This window comes from Conger conger, chromosome 17, assembly GCF_963514075.1.
Source record: "Conger conger chromosome 17, fConCon1.1, whole genome shotgun sequence".
In the NCBI taxonomy this organism is placed as follows: domain Eukaryota; kingdom Metazoa; phylum Chordata; class Actinopteri; order Anguilliformes; family Congridae; genus Conger; species Conger conger.
In genome coordinates this window covers 18,708,764-18,728,010 of record NC_083776.1, presented here as the reverse complement: position 1 = coordinate 18,728,010, position 19,247 = coordinate 18,708,764, and the positions used below count along the sequence as shown (strand labels likewise).

At 40.9% G+C, this 19,247-nt stretch overlaps 1 protein-coding gene across 5 annotated transcripts in view; it reads left to right on the top strand.

The window, feature by feature from the left end:
• The first annotated feature begins 258 nt into the window (after nt 1-258).
• Nucleotides 259-19,247, top strand: part of LOC133116674 (sodium channel protein type 2 subunit alpha-like) — a 39,351-nt gene continuing 20,362 nt past the window's right edge. For 2 of the 5 annotated variants that reach the window (XM_061226519.1, XM_061226517.1), the window contains exons 1-14: nt 259-534; nt 1,583-1,701; nt 4,891-4,980; nt 5,130-5,258; nt 6,957-7,048; nt 11,709-11,906; nt 12,504-12,567; nt 13,113-13,254; nt 14,456-14,665; nt 15,149-15,421; nt 15,857-16,195; nt 17,617-17,740; nt 18,529-18,767; nt 18,987-19,163. In XM_061226519.1, the coding sequence (XP_061082503.1) occupies nt 259-534; nt 1,583-1,701; nt 4,891-4,980; nt 5,130-5,258; nt 6,957-7,048; nt 11,709-11,906; nt 12,504-12,567; nt 13,113-13,254; nt 14,456-14,665; nt 15,149-15,421; nt 15,857-16,195; nt 17,617-17,740; nt 18,529-18,767; nt 18,987-19,163 (2,472 nt within the window). Of the gene's footprint in view, nt 535-1,582; nt 1,702-4,890; nt 4,981-5,129; nt 5,259-6,956; nt 7,049-11,708; nt 11,907-12,503; nt 12,568-13,112; nt 13,255-14,455; nt 14,666-15,148; nt 15,422-15,856; nt 16,229-17,616; nt 17,741-18,528; nt 18,768-18,986; nt 19,164-19,247 lie in introns of all 5 variants that reach the window. The other 3 variants (XM_061226516.1, XM_061226518.1, XM_061226515.1) reach the window with 3 other exon arrangements.

Sequence of the window (19,247 nt, the reverse complement as noted above, 5' to 3'; positions counted from 1 at the left end):
CTCTAGTTGAAGCTGGTACTTTGAGCAAAGTAAAATCATTAGGATACACTTGCCGTCTGCAGCTGTAGCTGGTACTCAAACACATGTCAGATAAGATATTGTTGAGTCAATTAAGTAATTAAGACCTGAAGTCAAACTAGTATATCTCTGTATACATTGTGCTCCATTTCCTAACTCGTCTCTCCCTTCCCTTGGTTTTTCGTAGACCTTCCCTGCGCCGGAGGATAACAGTACGCTGTGAAGCCGCAGGATGAAAAGATGGCACACTTAGTGATCCCACCGGGGCCGGAGAGCATCCGCCCATTCTCCCGCGAGTCTCTCAAGGCCATCGAGGAGAGGATCGCCTGCGAGAAGGCCAAGAAACCCAAGGGGAAGAGGCGCGGCGAAGACAAGGACAAAGACGAGGAGAATGCCTGCACGCCCAACTGCAACCTGGAGGCGGGGAAGTCTCTGCCGTTTATATACGGAGACATTCCCCCGGGCATGGTCTCCACACCTCTGGAGGAGCTGGACCCTTTCTACGGCAATCAGAAAGTGAGTCATCCTGGTCTGTACCGGGCAGCCGTTAGCCTAGCGGCTAAAGTGCTTGACAGGGACCTGGAAGGTTGGTGGTTCCAGCCCTGGTGTAGCCAGGATAAGCTCAGTACAGCTGTTGGGCCCTTGAGCAATGGGCAAGGGGGGATTGGACCCTGCTTAGTCTGATCAACTGTAAGTGGCTTTGGATGAAAGCGCAATAACTGTAATGTAATGTGCCATGCCAAAAGCTTATATTCAAGGTGTCCGCTCGTTTGAATGTGTACCATGATGCACTGCAGCACGCCCCTTGCTGTTGCATTGCCACCCAAAATGTTTATTTATTCAGTACTTCAGCCCTCCTAAGTGCTGTTTGTGCTGTATGAGTGGTGGTTTTATAGCTGCAGAAAAAGAGGACAATAAACAACAGGCAAATATGCTTTTTAAAGACCCAGAGGAATCGCATTTTAAGTGTTCATTATGGCGCAAGATAAAGATGTGCACTTTTTTTGGGAATTAATAAGAAGAGAAATTTTTTTTTTTTTATCTTCAGAACGCAGGGTGTGAGAGCTGAAGGTCTAGGTTGGCTATCCTGCAATGCACCTCAGATTAATTCATTTCATGTTCAGCCCAGTAAACATGAGTACCATATTTGGGGAAAATGTAGTCCTAGACTAAATTAAATTTTGAACGGGGGGGAAACGTTTCGTATTTATACCAGGTACCATTTATCTAAATGCTATATCAATATTCATTTCAGGTGGCAGAAGATGAAAGATCGATGAAAATGTAATAAGGCCCATTTGACCATTCTATGTTTTGCTAGTTTCACTGTTTTTTTTCGTTATTCTGTTTTAACTCTGGTTAAAAAGGGTCGGGAGTGGTATTTGTATTTTCCTCACAGGATAGAGTTTAGTACACTGGGGCCATTCACACTGGCTTTCTTACAGTTGTCAGGGTTGTGTTGTGTTACTCTACCCGTGGAGTCAACATATCGTTGGCTTGCTCCTCTGATGTTTTTCTGATTCTTTCATTAATCTGTTATTTCTTCCTCTCCCTTCTGTTACAGACTTTTGTAGTGTTGAACCGAGGGAAGACCATCTTCCGTTTTAACGCCACTTCTGCTTTATTCATCCTTAGTCCCTTCAATTTTCTCAGGAAATTATCCATTAAGGTTTTGGTGCATTCATATCCTTTTTGCAAAAAGAGTGGTAAGTGTGACAGTGTCGTGAGAGTGGTAAGTGTAACAGTGTTGAGAGAGTGGTACGTGTAACAGTGTTGAGAGTGGTGAGTGTAACAGTGTTGTGAGAGTGGTAAGTGTAACAGTGTTGCGAGAGTGGTAAGTGTAACAGTGTTGTGAGAGTGGTAAGTGTAACAGTGTTGCGAGAGTGGTAAGTGTAACAGTGTTGTGAGAGTTGTAAGTGTAACAGTGTTGTGAGAGAGGTGATTGTAACAGTTTTGTGAGAGAGGTGATTGTAACAGTGTTGAGAGCGGTGATTGTAACAGCGTTGTGAGAGTGGTAAGTGTAACAGTGTTGTGAGAGTCGTAAGTGTAACGGTGTTGTGAGAGAGGTGATTGTAACAGTGTTGTAAGAGAGGTGATTGTAACATCGTTGTGAGAGTGTTGATTGTAACAGCATTGTGAGAGTGGTAAGTGTAACAGTGTTGAGAGTGGTGAGTGTAACAGTGTTGTGAGAGTGGTAAGTCTAACAGTGTTGAGAGTGGTGAGTGTAACAGTGTTGTGAGAGTGGTAAGTGTAACAGTGTTGAGAGAGGTGATTGTAACAGCGTTGTGAGAGTGTTGATTGTAACAGTGTTGTGAGAGTGGTAAGTGTAACAGTGTTGAGAGCAGTGATTGTAACAGTGTTGTGAGAGTGGTAAGTGTAACAGTGTTGCGAGAGTGGTAAGTGTAACAGTGTTGTGAGAGTGGTAAGTGTAACAGTGTTGCGAGAGTGGTAAGTGTAACAGTGTTGTGAGAGTTGTAAGTGTAACAGTGTTGTGAGAGAGGTGATTGTAACAGTGTTGAGAGCGGTGATTGTAACAGTGTTGTGAGAGTGGTAAGTGTAACAGTGTTGTGAGAGTCGTAAGTGTAACAGTGTTGTGAGAGAGGTGATTGTAACAGTGTTGTAAGAGAGGTGATTGTAACATCGTTGTGAGAGAGGTGATTGTAACATCGTTGTGAGAGTGTTGATTGTAACAGCGTTGTGAGAGTGGTAAGTGTAACAGTGTTGAGAGTGGTGAGTGTAACAGTGTTGTGAGAGTGGTAAGTGTAACAGTGTTGTGAGAGTGGTAAGTGTAACAGTGTTGAGAGAGGTGATTGTAACAGCGTTGTGAGAGTGTTGATTGTAACAGTGTTGTGAGAGTGGTAAGTGTAACAGTGTTGAGAGCAGTGATTGTAACAGTGTTGTGAGAGTGGTAAGTGTAACAGTGTTGTGAGAGTCGTAAGTGTAACAGTGTTGTGAGAGTGGTGATTGTAACAGTGTTGGGAGAGAGGTGATTGTAACATTGTTGTGATATTACATTACATTACATTATTGGCATTTGGCAGACGCTCTTATCCAGAGCGACGTACAGTTGATAGTGATAGTGGTAGTGTTGATTGTAATAGTGTTGTGAGAGAGGTGATTGTAAAATTGTTGTGATAGTGTTGATTGTAATAGTGTTGGGAGAGTGGTAAGTGTAACAGTGTTGTGAGAGTCGTAAGTGTAACAGTGTTGTGAGAGTGGTGATTGTAACAGTGTTGTGAGAGAGGTGATTGTAACATTGTTGTGATAGTGTTAATTGTAATAGTGTTGTGAGAGTGGTGATTGTAACAGTGTTGTGAGAGTGGTAAGTGTAACAGCGTTGTGAGAGTGGTGATTGTAACAGTGTTGTGAGAGTGGTAAGTGTAACAGTGTTGAGAGTGGTGAGTGTAACAGTGTTGTGAGAGTGGTGATTGTAACAGTGTTGTGAGAGGTGATTGTAACAGCGTTGTGAGAGTGTTGATTGTAACAGTGTTGTGAGAGTGGTAAGTGTAACAGTGTTGAGAGCAGTGATTGTAACAGTGTTGTGAGAGTGGTAAGTGTAACAGTGTTGTGAGAGTCGTAAGTGTAACAGTGTTGTGAGAGTGGTGATTGTAACAGTTTTGGGAGAGAGGTGATTGTAACATTGTTGTGATAGTGTTGATTGTAATAGTGTTGTGAGAGAGGTGATTGTAAAATTGTTGTGATAGTGTTGATTGTAATAGTGTTGGGAGAGTGGTAAGTGTAACAGTGTTGTGAGAGTCGTAAGTGTAACAGTGTTGTGAGAGTGGTGATTGTAACAGTGTTGTGAGAGAGGTGATTGTAACATTGTTGTGATAGTGTTAATTGTAATAGTGTTGTGAGAGTGGTGATTGTAACAGTGTTGTGAGAGTGGTAAGTGTAACAGCGTTGTGAGAGTGGTGATTGTAACAGTGTTGTGAGAGTGGTAAGTGTAACAGTGTTGAGAGTGGTGAGTGTAACAGTGTTGTGAGAGTGGTGATTGTAACAGTGTTGTGAGAGTGGTAAGTGTAACAGTGTTGAGAGTGGTGAGTGTAACAGTGTTGTGAGAGTGGTAAGTGTAACAGTGTTGAGAGTGGTGAGTGTAACAGTGTTGTGAGAGTGGTAAGTGTAACAGTGTTGAGAGTGGTGAGTATAACAGTGTTGTGAGGGTGGTGAGTGTAACAGTGTTGTGAGAGTGGTAAGTGTAACAGTGTTGAGAGTGGTGAGTGTAACAGTGTTGTGAGGGTGGTGAGTACATTTTCTCACATTTTTATAAAAAAAACTGAACAAAAAAAAACTTTGTTTGCATTTACACATGTAAAACACTCACATGAACAGTACTGTGCATTCACATGTGAAACACGCATACTGTACATACATGTGTAAAACTCACACAACTAATACACTTCTGAAATACATTGGTGAAACACTTGTACATACATGGAAATAAAAGTGTAGATATACGTATACTTTTATTTCCATTAGCATTTTTTACGTATGTGTGTGAGTACACAGGAGTATACATATATGTGAATAACCTATGTTCAGCGAGTAGAATAGCTCCATGCTCAACTTGGTTTGACCTGCTCAAGATATGTTTTGAATGTAGCTGGCATTTCAAGCTGGTCATAGCTGGATTTTACACCAGGGTAGACACGTTGTCTTATCCGCAACCATAAATTCATTACGTAATTTTTTTCCTGAAATGACGCTACTGCCTAGACGGCCCCTCACAGTATAACTGTGATTAATGTGTAATCGTGTTCGTATGACTGATAACTGAGGTGATCTCCTGTGAGGTGAATTCTTGTGCTGTGTATTTTGAATCAGAAGCATTATGGCTCCGAGCTGCTTGGTTTCCTTGACAATTGCCGCAACATTTTTCAGTATTTTAATCATGTGCACTATCTTGACCAATTGTGCATTCATGACCTGGAGTGAACTCCCATCCTGGGGAAAATCTGTAGAGTAAGTCATCATCTTTGTTCATGTAGTAGCAGTGGATTGCTTACTGTGGATTCTGATGAGAATCATTTGTAATTTAAAGTTATACACACTTTCTTATTATCTTTTTTTTGTACGATATAACCTCCATTTTTCCAACTTGTTTTAAACAGGCACACATTCACTGGAATTTACACTTTTGAATCGGTCATAAAAATACTTGCAAGGGGCTTTTGCATAGGAAAATTTACCTTCTTACGAGATCCCTGGAACTGGTTGGATTTTAGTGTCATCGTCATGGCGTAAGTATTTTTTTGTTTTCCATCACTGTTTTGTTCTTTCATCAATGTGATCAATAAAAACACTGATGATGATGACATTGATAGTGATGCAAATGGTATATGGCATCTCTGGTAGATATTGCATTACTGCTGCTGAAACAGTTAAGTTAAATAGTTCTGCTGCAGCTGCTACGGCTGCTAATGCTACCACTTCTGCTACTTTTAATGCTTGTTGGGCAGATTTAGTTACAGTTTAGGCTGGTCACAGCATTCATGATGCAGGTCATGCAGTGAGGAACAGTGTTACAATGGTGCACTGTAATTTAATACAATCATCTCTTACTGTGTGGTGAAACTGATGAAAATGTGCTTCATTCTGCAAAAACAGGGACCAGTTTATTTTCACTTTAATGCTCACTTCCTAGTGTCCAGATGTCTCGAGGTGTGGAAGTATGGTTTGAGAGACATTTTGATGTAAACGGACTGGGTTAGCTGCAATATCGCTCAGATTTAACCCAGATATAGACTGGCTATCACTTTGCAGCCAAATGTAGCTGTTTTTTTAAGTGTCTAGATGGCATTTCACTATTTTACCACATAAATGTTGACTGGATTCTTGCACTACACAATTTGTTTATTAACATTAGTCAATGCCAGGAAGAAAAATATCTACAGGTAAAACAGAAAACTACTGATTATATGTGCATTTTGGCTTAAGGTATTTGGATTTGAATAAAAATGCTTATCATTGGTTGATGCGGTAGCTCACAGATTTGAAACTGCTGAGGTAGAACACTGTAAATGACATTTTATGTGTCATAGCAGCATTATGTTTTGTACATATTATCTTTATATGGCAAATAATTTATACATAATTAGTGTCTACTCTGGTAAATCTCGATTAATCATAATAACATAATGTTAAACACTTTTTCTTGGCGGTAAAAATTACCGTAGGAACCTCCCTTGCTTTGAAGGGCAAGTACAGCTACGTAGTGGAAAACTTAATTCAGTGAAGCAGCATATTTTCCTCAACAATCAGAATCTGTTGCTGTAATGCTATGCGCAGAAACCTGTGTTGTCCAAAAGCCCTGGCCTCGCACACTGAGAACAAATACATCTGAGAAATCAAACAGGCCTGTCAGTCTGAAGTTTAAATGAAACTTCCTGTATTCAGCCATGTCATGGCCTTAGCATTTCTCAGAATCACCACCTCCACAAATTCACCCCCGCCTTTCTTTCAAAAGATTCTATTTATATTCTACCAGGACACCACAGAAATTTATCTCCTGTTCTCCATTGTCACAAAACTATATATCCACCAGTTTAGAGTGAATTTATGTGAATCGATACTCAAATCACACAGAAAGCAGAAGATGCAGAAAGCCAGGTATATTGAACACATTCAGTGTGCAAAGCTTTTCTGCAACAGGTCCACCTTGGGTTCACACTTGGTCCATGCTACATTTGGTTGCATCCAGTTGGAACCACCTCATCAACGACCTGGCATTACCGTAGCTGTGCTTTACTGACAGTCTGTGCTTGCAGTGCAGATGAGTCTTTAGTGTAGGATCACAGGCTGTAGGTCTTGGTTGTGCGTGTGTGCGCGTCTGGGTTGGCGTGCATACATACATGCATGCATTTGTGTGTGCATGCATGCATGGGTGTGTGTTTCCTGGGCGGAACAGACATGTAGTAACTGTGAATTTAACCCTGCAGGTATGTAACAGAGTTTGTAGACCTAGGCAATGTTTCAGCTCTTCGCACTTTCAGAGTACTGAGAGCTTTGAAAACTATTTCAGTAATCCCAGGTAAGGCGTGCCCACGTTTAGCCATCAGCCAGTCCGTGTGTGACGTTTCCTTCAGAATTGCACTTTGGTGTTCTGTCATGGCCTCTGTGTATGTGTGACCTCCCCATTGCAGATATGTGACAGCTTGTGTGGACCTGGGCAATGTCTCGGTACTGAGAACGTTCAGGGTTCTCCGAGCCTTGAAAGCTATTTCTGTCATCCCAGGTGAGAGCCAGGTTAAAGACTAATTGCTAAGGGCTAAAGGCTGGTTTTCACTTTATCCAAGTTGAGAGTCGCTCCCCATTACGCACTTGGCCTGATTTTCTGCAAGGCGGCTGATAACGGCAGGAATCCTCGACCACTCCACGCAGGTGGAACGGATTCCGTGCTTTTAGACGTTACTTAATTTTGATTTGATTTGATTTTCAGAGCAGTTTTTGGGATCTGAGGAGATTTTGCATGAGACATTGCAAACCCCTGTCTATGTGGTTGTGCTTGTGGCTTCCTCCTCCGTCTCCTGTCACTGTTCCCTTCTCTCTGCTCGTGTGCACTGATGACGCTCTGTCATCCCCAAATGTGGCCACTTTGAAAAACCTGCATGCTACACATGGACTTGTCACATATACAGCCAACAAAGCTGATATGCCACTATTTCAGTGAAATTTTACATTTTGAAATAGATTTTCTTAATTAATAAAATATTATTGCCTGACATTAAAATCTGTCAGCCAGTTGCATTTCTGTGTCTTCATTTGATTACTGTATAGTTTTGAAGTTTGGTGAACATTTAATAGTTCTAAAAAGGACTGCAATGGAAAATATGTATGTTTCATATACACTCAGTAAGCACTTTATTATTATTATTATTTTTTTTGACTTATTGGTCTTCTGCTCCTGTAGTCTGTCCAGTTCAAGGTTTGATGTGTTGTGTATTCTGAGAAGCTCTTCTGCACACCACTGTTGTAACTCGTGGGTTAATTCAGTTACTGTGACCTTCCTGCCAGCTCAAACCAGACTGGCCATTCACCCCTGACCTGTCTTATTAACAAGGCATTTCCATCCATAGAACTGCCACTCTCTGGATTTTCAGTGGTTTTTCACTCCGTTCTCTTTAAACTCTAGAGAAGTGCGTAGAAATTCCAGGAGATAAGCAGTTTCTGAGGTACTGAAATCACCCTGTCTAGAACCAATAATCATTCCATGGTCAAAGTCACTTTGATCACATTTGATATTTGGTCTGTACAGCAACTGAACCTCTTGACCACGTCTGCATTGTTTTATGCATTGAGTTGCTGCCACATGATTGGTTGATTAGATATTTGCTTGAACAAACTGGTGTACAGGTCTGCCTAATAAAGTGGTCACTGAGTGTATAATATACTTCAAATATGTAGTTATACTAAGGAGCTTTATGTATAACTGCTGATCCTTATCTGAACTTTCTCTCAATTGGAGTTTAATCTCTTATGAAGCTTGGACACTATACTTCTTTAAAAAAATATTAAAACTGCTTATCCTCCCAGGGCACCTCAGAAATCCTCAAAAAATGAAGGCTGTGCATGTTTTCATTTGACTGAATTAAATATGTTCTGCCCTGGGAATGAAATGAGTGGCTGTGACAGATTCTTATCTAGTGACACTGCAGCCAAAAACCCAGTGGACCCTATAATAAGGATGCAAGTGCAGGTGACAAGCACTAATGCCAATCGGCACACTTTATTATATAATATTATATTATATTACATTACATGATATTACATTACACTTTACTTTAATACTTTAAACTCTCCTATGAAATTGCAGTTGCATCATGCATCCGTACTTCCCTGGGTTTGTTGGTGCAGCTGACACACCCTCTTTCCTTCTCTACTCTCAAGTATGACTGTCCATTATCAAATATATTTTTGTTCTAATCAATTGCTAAAAACAGGCAAAGGCTGTACAAGCTTATGTTTTGTTGCTATTGCAATTTTGTTTCCCTTTTGTGTAAACTATCTGGCAAATGAACTAAAAGCAGTCTTCTCATTTGCATTTTGCTTTTCTTGTTGTGGCGCTTCATCCCAACCACAACAGCAGTGAGAGAAAGCTCCCCACTGCTCCGAGAGAGATTGAACTTTAGCACATTTCAATCTTTGACTCTTTGAAAATTGAATGTGACATTTCAAATTTTCTGTATCTGTTCATATAGTGCTGTTTTTAAATATTTGGATACTGGTACAATTTCTGTTGTTTTCGCGCAGTACTCTGGCACATTTGATTCGAAATGAAACAATGAACATGAAGTTAAAGTGCAGACATTTCATTTGAGGGTATTTACAACAATTCAGGAATGATTGCTTTTTATGCAGTCCTCCATTTCAGGGTTCGTTCATTCGCTTCCACAGGGCAGATATAAGGGGTTTCCATATCTAGTCTCGATTTCTCTCTGCTATATTGATTGATTGATTGATTGGGAATGTCAATCCACCTAGGTATGAACTTAGTCTTCTTCAGACTTAATTTAGATTTAGACTCTCAGACTTCTTCTGTAGACATTAATCCAATTAATCTGCAAGAATATTTTTGTAAAATAGCATTCAGGTCTTAGTCTTGTTTTACACTTTTTTATTCATTGTAGGTAACATTGTTGTTGAATTTACTTATTGTAGACTGTGAGCTCTGTTTTTGAATTTGAACGTCCTGCATCTGTAGTGGTAAGCAACTGGTGATAAGATGATTCTCAGAAATGTACATTAACATGTAGTGTCTTTGTAGTCTGTCATTAATTTCTTCTTGTTTGTGGTATGCAATATGGTTATTGTATGCCAACTGTTACAGTGTGGTGGAATATACACTGATGAGCTGAAATATTATGACCTAATATGTCGTGTGCCACCAAAACAGCTCTGACCTGCCGAGGTATGGACTCTACAAGACCTCTGAGGGTCCCCTGTGGTATCTGGAACCACAACGTTAGCAGCAGATCCTTTAAGTCCTGGATGTTGCGAGGTGGAGCTGCCATGGATCGGACTTGTTGTTCCGTTCCAGCACATTCCACAGATGCTTGACCGAATTGAGATCTGGGGATTGGGATTGGGGCAACACCTTGAACTCTTCGTCATGTTCCTCAAACCATTCCCAAACAATTTCTGCAGTGTGGCAGGGCACATTATCCTGCTGAAAGAGGTCATCTGGTACACCACAACAATGTTTAGGTAGGTGGCTCGTGTCAAATTGACAGCCACATAAATGGTTGGACCCAGGGTTTCCTAGCAGAACATTGCCCAGAGCATCACACTCCCTCCACCGGCTTGTCCTCTTCCTACAGTGCATCCTGACACCATCCCTTCCCTGGGTAAACGGTGAACTTGTACCCTGCCATTCACATGATGTTGAAGAAAACGGGACTCATCGGACCAGGCGACATTCTCCCATTGCTCCAGGTCCAGTTCTGACGCTCATGTGCCCGTTGTGTTTTGACGGTGGACGGGGGTCATCATGGGCCCTCAGACCGGTCTGTGGCTACGCAGCCCCATACGCAGCAGGCTGTGATGCTCTGTGTGTTGACACACATTCAGGCGGGATAGTGTTCGCCGCCCTTGTGCATTGATGAGCCTTGAATGCCCAACACCATGTCAGCGGTTTGTGGTTTGTCCCTCCTCGGACAACTGTCAGTCCGTATTCACCACTGCTGACCGGGAGCTTCCCGCAAGCCTAGCCATTTCAGAGATCCTGATCGTCTGGCCGTAACCATTTGGCCCTGGTCAAAGTCGCTCAGGTCTTTAAGCCTGTTCATTTCATCTGCATCCAACTCATCCACTACAAGAACCAGCACTTGTAGCCCATCTAATACGGTATATCCCAGACCTTGGCATGCGCCATTGTTACAAGATAATAAACATTATTTGCTTCATAATGTTTTGGCTCATTGGTGTATAGTCCTATCTATTTCTGTTGATTTAAAAAACGCTGTCCTTTTTCTTGAGTTTGTGCTTAGATTTGCCCTTGCTTATTAGCACATGATCTTTATTGCTGCCGAAACGTTGGCAATTAAAAAACTGCATTTGAATTAAGAGTGTGCAACCTTTCTTTTTATGGCAGGGTCCAATGGCAATCAAATGGCCTAGAATCAAGACTAGATCCTAAAACTTTTCTACACCTGCACTAAGGAAGCGATTGAGCACACCGCTAACTTATCAGAAACACTTGTGAAGCCATTTGTCTCAAATGTTATGGCACCCTGAGATGGGGGGACTATGAATGAAGATTGCCCAATATAGATGTACAGTAAATACACAGTCTGCACTTTACCCTCATATTCATTGTTTCATTTAAAATCCAGTGGGCTGGAGTACAGTGCCAAAAACAACAGAAATTGTAACATTGTCCAAATATTCGCTCTGCACTGTGTATCTATAAACAATTGATATCCCAATGTGGCTTAGAATGCTCATAAATGATATTCTCATAATACAATATATAAGTTCAGTCATCATTCACCTCTCACCTTGATCCAGTCGAAAATGGAAAAACCTGTCTGAAAATAGTGCACAATGTATTTTAATGATAGGCATGTGAATCTAACCTTTTTGTTTCTAAAAGCATATGCTTATATTTTCATTGAAACATACATATATTTCATGTATTGTTCTCATGCATGCACAAGATGTTTATTAAAATAAAATTATGGTATTTCTTGCAGGCCTGAAGACCATTGTTGGTGCTCTGATTCAGTCAGTGAAGAGACTTTCAGATGTAATGATCCTCACTGTTTTCTGTCTAAGTGTTTTTGCACTAATAGGATTGCAACTGTTTATGGGTCATTTAAGATACAAATGTGTAAAGATTGCACCTCTGGAAATGAATGACACCGAGAAGACGGTCTTCAACAATGATCCAAGTAAGTGGCTGTTTTTGTTGTGGACATTTGAATGTTTATAACTTGAAGATTTAAAGCTCTGCATTGCTGATTCCTCTAGAGTGGAGTGAGTAAAAGGAGTATTAGCAGTGAATCCCAGCCAGTGTACGAGAGGTAGACTAATGCAAGGCAGAAAGTTGAGTATTAGTGAAATTCTCAAACAAGCTGGTCAGCCTTTTGGAACTGTGTTTTTTTGGTCATTGAAACACCCTTTTATGGAGGAGAGACACAGCATGGGTGTGTTTGTTGCATCCGGGACATCCACGGAGCAGTGGATGCCTCATAATGGTGGAGAGGCACATGCACTTCTTACGGCGTGAACAGTACATTTCAGCACCTGGGTATGGCCATAGGAGAGGCGTCAGCAAAGCGTGTGTGGAAAATCCTCACATTGCTCTGGGTGTGTGTGTTATGCAAATAATCCTCATATTAAATGTACAGTATATAATACTGTATCGTACTGCTGTTTTTGTTTCATTTTGTGTCTGGTGTTTTTGTCAGATGTGTCAATGAAGTTGGATAGTATAGATTTGCTTTCCCCTGCTGATTTTCTGGCCCAATGCTTCTTTTCTTGTCTAGAAAATTATTATATCTTAAAAAATGCAACCGATCCTCTCCTGTGTGGAAATGGCAGCGATGCTGGGTGAGGCTAAATCTCCCTTGTGTATTATCACTTGTGTTTGGAAACTTTGTTTCCATGTGTGCAAAAAAAAATTGGGTAACACTTTAAAATAAGGTTGCATGAATTGGCATGAAGTAATGTTGTTGTTAACTAACTAGTGCAAAAGTTAATCTGTACCGCTTTGTTAATGTATTTTTAATTCATTCATTCATGTTAACAACTACATTAGTTAACACCAATTCATATTGGAATGAAAAACAGTTTTGTTTATGGTTAATTAGTGGTTAATTATTGAGTTTAATCTATGCTTTGCTAATGTGTAAATATTCATGCAACTACAGTACATTCGTTAGTAGGTAACATAATGAACATTTTATTTCATGCTTAATTAATGCATTAATACATCAGTAATTCATAATGATATATGTAAATATTAGTTAATGGCAATTCATGAACCTTATGGCATGACCAAAATTGTTTAAAACATACAGTTGGATGCAAAAAGTGATGGATTCAGATTGAGGGGCTGGTTGTGATGAGGTTGGTCATACCTTGATGTGTTGTAGGACATGTCCAGAGGACTTCCATTGTCTCAAAGTGGGCGGCAACCCAAACTTTGGATACACAAGTTTCGACAACTTTGGCTGGGCGTTCCTATCCCTGTTTCGGCTGATGACGCAAGACTACTGGGAGAACCTCTATCAGCAGGTCTGATGCTTTAGGCTGACATTTATTCAGCTTTGTGCTATACTTTACCTCCACTTTTTCTTAGTTTAACTTCAAGTTTGGTTAGCTGCCTCATATACTATACATTTCTGCAATAGCCACCATCCACCATACATAAAATGATTTATTAAACAGAAAATGTTTATGGATACTGTCCATCCGCTGCCTGAATAAACTTATTTTGGATTAAGGAAAAAAAATACATTAGTAATCAAGAAAATACTGTAATTACACAATCACACAACAAGAAATATCTTATAGAAAGATCTGGAAGCTGAAGCAGTTTCAGTTTAAATTGCTTACACTGTCCCCCACTGGGACTGTATTTCAGTCATGTTCAATGCAGATGGATCACTGTCACAACTGTTTCATGAACCATCCATCCATCCATTATCTTAACCCGCTTATCCTGAACAAGGTCGCAGGGGAGCTGGAGCCTATCCCAGCATACATTGGGCGAAAGGCAGGAATACACCCTGGACAGGTCGCCAGTCCATCGCAGGGCACACACATCATTCACTCACACACTCATACCCATGGGCAATTTAGACTCTCCAATCAGCCTAACCTGCATGTCTTTGGACTGTGGGAGGAAACCGGAGTACCCGGAGGAAACCCACGCAGACACGGGGAGAACATGCAAACTCCGCACAGAGAGGCCCCGGCCGACGGGGATTCGAACCCAGTTCCTCCTTGCTGTGAGGCGGCAGTGCTACCCACTGCACCATCCGTGCCACCTTGTTTCATGAACCCTTTAAGCTATAAAAAATGTTTACTACAGTAGAATTTTGTTTGTTAGTTTTTCAATGGCTTACTTAAAGAGAACATTGAAATGCTTAGAGGCCCACATGCATATTTTTTATGCTTTGAGCTTCTTATATCATCCTGAAGCTTTTGATTTGTGTTCCATACTGATCCAAGTAAAATAATTGCAATTTTAGTAGAAGTATGGATCTAATATATTTTTGGATCTAACTCCTATTTTCTGAGAGGTTGGTAAAATGATTTATCACGTGACATGACGTATGTTTTTGTATAATTATCAGATGACGTTGCTAAATGTTAACACAGAGAGCAGACCACAACTTTGTGAACGATTTGCTTGTTGCTCTCCAGTTCTGTCAGTGACTCAACATACGTATTAGGGTGCGATTTGAGTGTCATGTATCGCACTGTCTTCCAGACTCTCCGGGCTTCTGGGAAGTCCTACATGCTTTTCTTTGTCCTGGTGATCTTCCTGGGCTCCTTCTACCTGGTCAACCTGATCCTGGCAGTGGTAGCCATGGCCTACGATGAGCAGAACCAGGCCGCCATAGAGGAGGCTGAGCTGAAGGAGCAGGAGTTCCAGGCCATGATGGACCAGCTGAAGAAACAGCAGGAGGATGCACAGGTCGCTCATACTGGGCTCGCCAAAAAATACATCCATGGGCCGTGTTTCTGATCCATGCGTTTCTGTTTCATTTGAGGATTGAATTATCATACACAGTATATTTGACAAATGGCCATGTCCGCTCTATGAAGGAGATAATGTGGGTTGTACAGGTTACATTAAGGTTGTGCTGGAGGACATACAGCACTTATAAATAGAGTAAATGTACTGTAGGTACTGTCAATAATCTCCCTGGAACATCAGTAAAAGCAAAGGAAAGGATAAGCCCTTCCATCCAAGGCACAGTACTGGAAGTAGTTGTGCTTTTCTGAATGGACAGCTCCACACAGTCCTCCATCTTTGGAGAGTATATCCTGTCTGTCTGGTTTTGTTTTGGAATTGAAAATGCTTTCAGCTGTTTTCATTTGCTCTGTTTGGTTTGTGGGTCCTGTACCTGGGTCCCCCTGTTAACTGTGTGTGTGTGTGTGTATGCCCGTTGGATGGCAGGCCTCACTAATAGCGCCGGCCCCGGTCGTCTGTCTCGAGTACGGTGGGAAAGCACGTCTCCCCGAATCGTCCTCCGAGGCTTCGAAATTAAGCTCCAAGAGCGCTAAAGAAAGGCGGAACAGGCGCAAGAAGAGGAAGGACAGAGACGTGGAGGAGGGAAAAGGGGACGACGAGAAGTTCTGCAAGTCCGACTCAGACGGAAGCATCAAGAGGAGCTTTTCCATCGACGCCAACAGGCTTTCTTATGATAAGAGAAGCTCCTCCCCCCACCAGGTGAAAGCTTAGCTGTGGTGAATATGGGTGCTTTGAAGTGTGGTTATTTAGAGCACAGCTGCAGGCTTACGCTGGATTATCCCTGTCTGTAAACCTTCTGGGGTCGGCCATTTTGATTACTGAGTGCAAGCTAAGTGAGCGCCCTATTCGTTTTCATTATTATTACTATTATTATAATTGTTATTATTATTTCATATTTTGTAGGTATCAGTTGCTTCCTTAGTGCAGGTATAAGAAAGCATTCAGTAATTATTTCATGTCAAATCTAATGCACTGGGTTATAGAGCCAAAATAACAGAAATGATATGTCCAAATACTTACGGACTTCACCGTATTAGACAAATACCAGTCATATTAATAATAGTCCCTATGTAGTACAGTATCTGCAGCTTGCAGAGCAAGTGGTTAAGGTTAAAAAGTGTGTTTCTCCACCAGTCCCTCCTCAGTATTCGGGGGTCTCTGTTCTCCCAGAGGCGGAACAGTCGGGCTAGTCTCTTCAGCCTCCGGGGTCGACAGCCGGACGCGAGTTCGGAGAACGGCTTTGCCGACGACGAGCACAGCATATTCGAGGACAGCATCAGTCGCCGGGGCTCCCTCTTAGTGCCGCACAGGGTGGAGCGACGCAACAGCAACGTCAGTCAAACTAGCGCGAGCTCGCGCGCCCGTCTCCCGGCTAATGGCAGGATGCACTCGGCTGTTGACCGTAATGGAGTGGTGTCCTTGGTGGGCAGGTCCTCCTTACCCACCACGCCGGTTGGACTCCTTCTGCCAGAGGTGACAATAAATAAGCCCAGTACCAGTGACAATGTAAGGAAAGAGTAGTTACCACCACTAGCGTTGATGTTCTGACTTGGCCGGTATTGTGCTGTCTGTATATGCCGTATGTATTGTACAGTTCTTCTGTGTGCTTTAAGTGGTGTTTTTTGACAATTCCCCTCCTCTATTATAATGTATCTTTTTAGCATCAATGTAGTGCTCTCAGTATTGATACTCAGTTCAAACAGACCATAATAGAAAGAAAAAATATATGGTAATAATGTAAAAAATCCTATCAGAAATGTTAATGGTCAATATAAAATTTTGTTCAAATCTGTTAAAAAAAATATTTTAGATGCCTTGTAGTTGTTTTTCATTGTTTTAAGAAAACATCACGGAATTATGAAAAGAATAGTTAGCATAAATTAGTTAGTTATTGGGAGGTACATAGACCCCCATAATAATGGTAAAATAACTACAGAAAATGACCAGTGCCTCAATTTCCAACCATGCCAAATGTAAAAAACCTTGCAGAAGTCTGATATCCAAAATAAAATGGTGAACAATACCAGTATGCCATAAACTGCTGAATAGCGTTGTTGACTTAAACAGTAGTTGCCATGATGGTATCAGGTAAGAATATTGTGCTTTGACTTACAATAAATCATTTCAATACATGTTATTTATCTGACACTTTTATCCAAAGTGACTTACAGTTGATTAGATTAAGTAGGGGACAATCCCCGTAGAGCAATGTGGGGTTAAGGGCCTTGCTCAAGGGCCAACAGCTGTGCGGATCTTATTGTGGCGACACCAGGGATTGAACCACCAACTTTGTGGGTCCCAGTCATTTACTTTCTGGCCAACATTTTTTTTTAAACCTCTCTGAGGGAGTTATCCTTATTCTAGGATTAATATATAAAACACCTCCCATTTGCAGTTTGGGAGAATTGTAAATGTGCCAGTGAACTTGTTCGTAATAACCGGTTCTTTAATTATTTAGTAATAATGTGATCTTGTCTCATGAGATTAAATATATGACAAACAATCTTCACATTTAGATGGAATTTTGGGCAAAACCAGAGCTTACTTGGAACATATTTGCTGTTGATTGGTTCATCAATATAAAGATCACTCAGATTCTTATAGTCTGTAGTGTAGAAATATCTTCATTAATAACCAACTTGTATATTTAGAAAGGCACAATCCTGCTTTCATAATATAACAGTAGTAAAGAAATAAGTATGTGTTGATTTCTCATTTTATAAACTGTTATATGATTTGTGTTTATAGAGTGTGTGCATGTGCGTGTGCATGTGCATCTGTGTTTCTCATGTGATTATTGCAGTTGTGCTACATTATTTGTGTCAAAGGTGATGTATAAATAAATATATTATTATTATTATTATGATTATTATTGTCGTGTGTTTGTTCTCCAGGGGACTGAAATGGAGTTCCGGAAAAGATCAGGCTCCTACCAGCCATCCATGGACTTTTTAGCAGATCCAATCGCAAGACAGCGAGCTCTGAGTGTTGCCAGTATTTTAACAAATACAATGGAAGGTACAGGATCTTTTCTGTTACACACTAACACACTAAAGAAAAGCACATAAAGTAGATATACGCAAAGCAAAATATGAATATCAACTGTACAGGGTGTGGGCATGTGACTCCCGGATGTGACTAATTCGGTAAATTGGTTTGTGGTTACAGTACATTATGTGTTGAATGATATCAATTTCTTGGTTGAGTTACTTTCTTCCATTAAAATAATGGAAGTAGCAGCAATAATGCTGTGCTACATTTGAATAGAAAATGGCTGTCATTTTGTTTCAGTCCTGTAGTCTTGTAATTAGTGCATGTGTCCAACTTAAAAATAAAAATAAACTCAGGCACTGAGTATAGGTATAGGTTACATGGTAATACTTTACTAATACTTTTTGGCATGAACTAATGTTGTTATTAATTATCTATCTACTGAAAAGTTAAGCTGTTCAGCTTTGTTTATGTATTTGTTTGTATATCATCAATACATGCTAACAACTACATTAGTTCATGCCAATTCATGTGACCGTATTGAAAAGTGTTACTGGTTACATAAATAACAACAGGGAAGGACCAGTCCCTCTGCCCAATGCCTCTGTGTGCACACAATGGCACTTTCACATGGTGAACTTACTGAAGCCATTCTTTACGGGGAGCGACTGTTATGGCAGCACAAATTAAGTCAATGATAGAAACACATACATTAAGAAGCCAAGTCGCAATGATTCCAGTCCACTTTCCCGTTAATATTGGACTGGACTTTAGCGCTGAAAATGCTGTGAACTGTTCCAATTTAACTGTTGCAGAACTTGAGGAATCAAGACAGAAATGCCCGCCTTGCTGGTTCAAGTTTTCCAACACCTTTCTTATCTGGGACTGTTGCCCGTTGTGGCTGAGGATTCAGGAGGCGGTCAGAAAGATTGTAATGGACCCGTTTGTAGACCTGGCCATCACCATTTGCATCGTCTTGAACACATTGTTCATGGCCATGGAACATGACCCAATGAACGCTCAGTTCAGCCGTGCGCTTAACGTGGGGAACTTGGTGAGTGCTGTGGCCCTTTGGGACTTGCAAACACAATTTTGTGGCAAATGGAACAAAAATGCCACAAAACATTTGATTGTGAACTTTAGTTATTGTTATACTCAACACATCTCTTTTTAACAGAGCCTAATTGGCGATTTAACTTGTAACAGTAATTTAGAACACACGCTTATTTCACACAAAGCACTCTTATTTTTGACATTGTTTTTCTACGTATAGGTGTTCACAGGAATCTTCACAGCCGAGATGTGTTTTAAAGTGATCGCTATGCATCCCTACTATTACTTTCAAGAAGGATGGAATATTTTTGACGGGGTCATTGTTGGTCTGAGCTTAATGGAACTTTGCATGTCAGAAAAGGAGTCTAGCCTGTCCGTTCTCAGATCCTTCAGATTGGTAAGAGTGGCTGCGGCGATTCTTTAAATATTTATACCTATTTCACAGTATGTATTGGAGTGGAGACGCATGGCTTGAACAGTG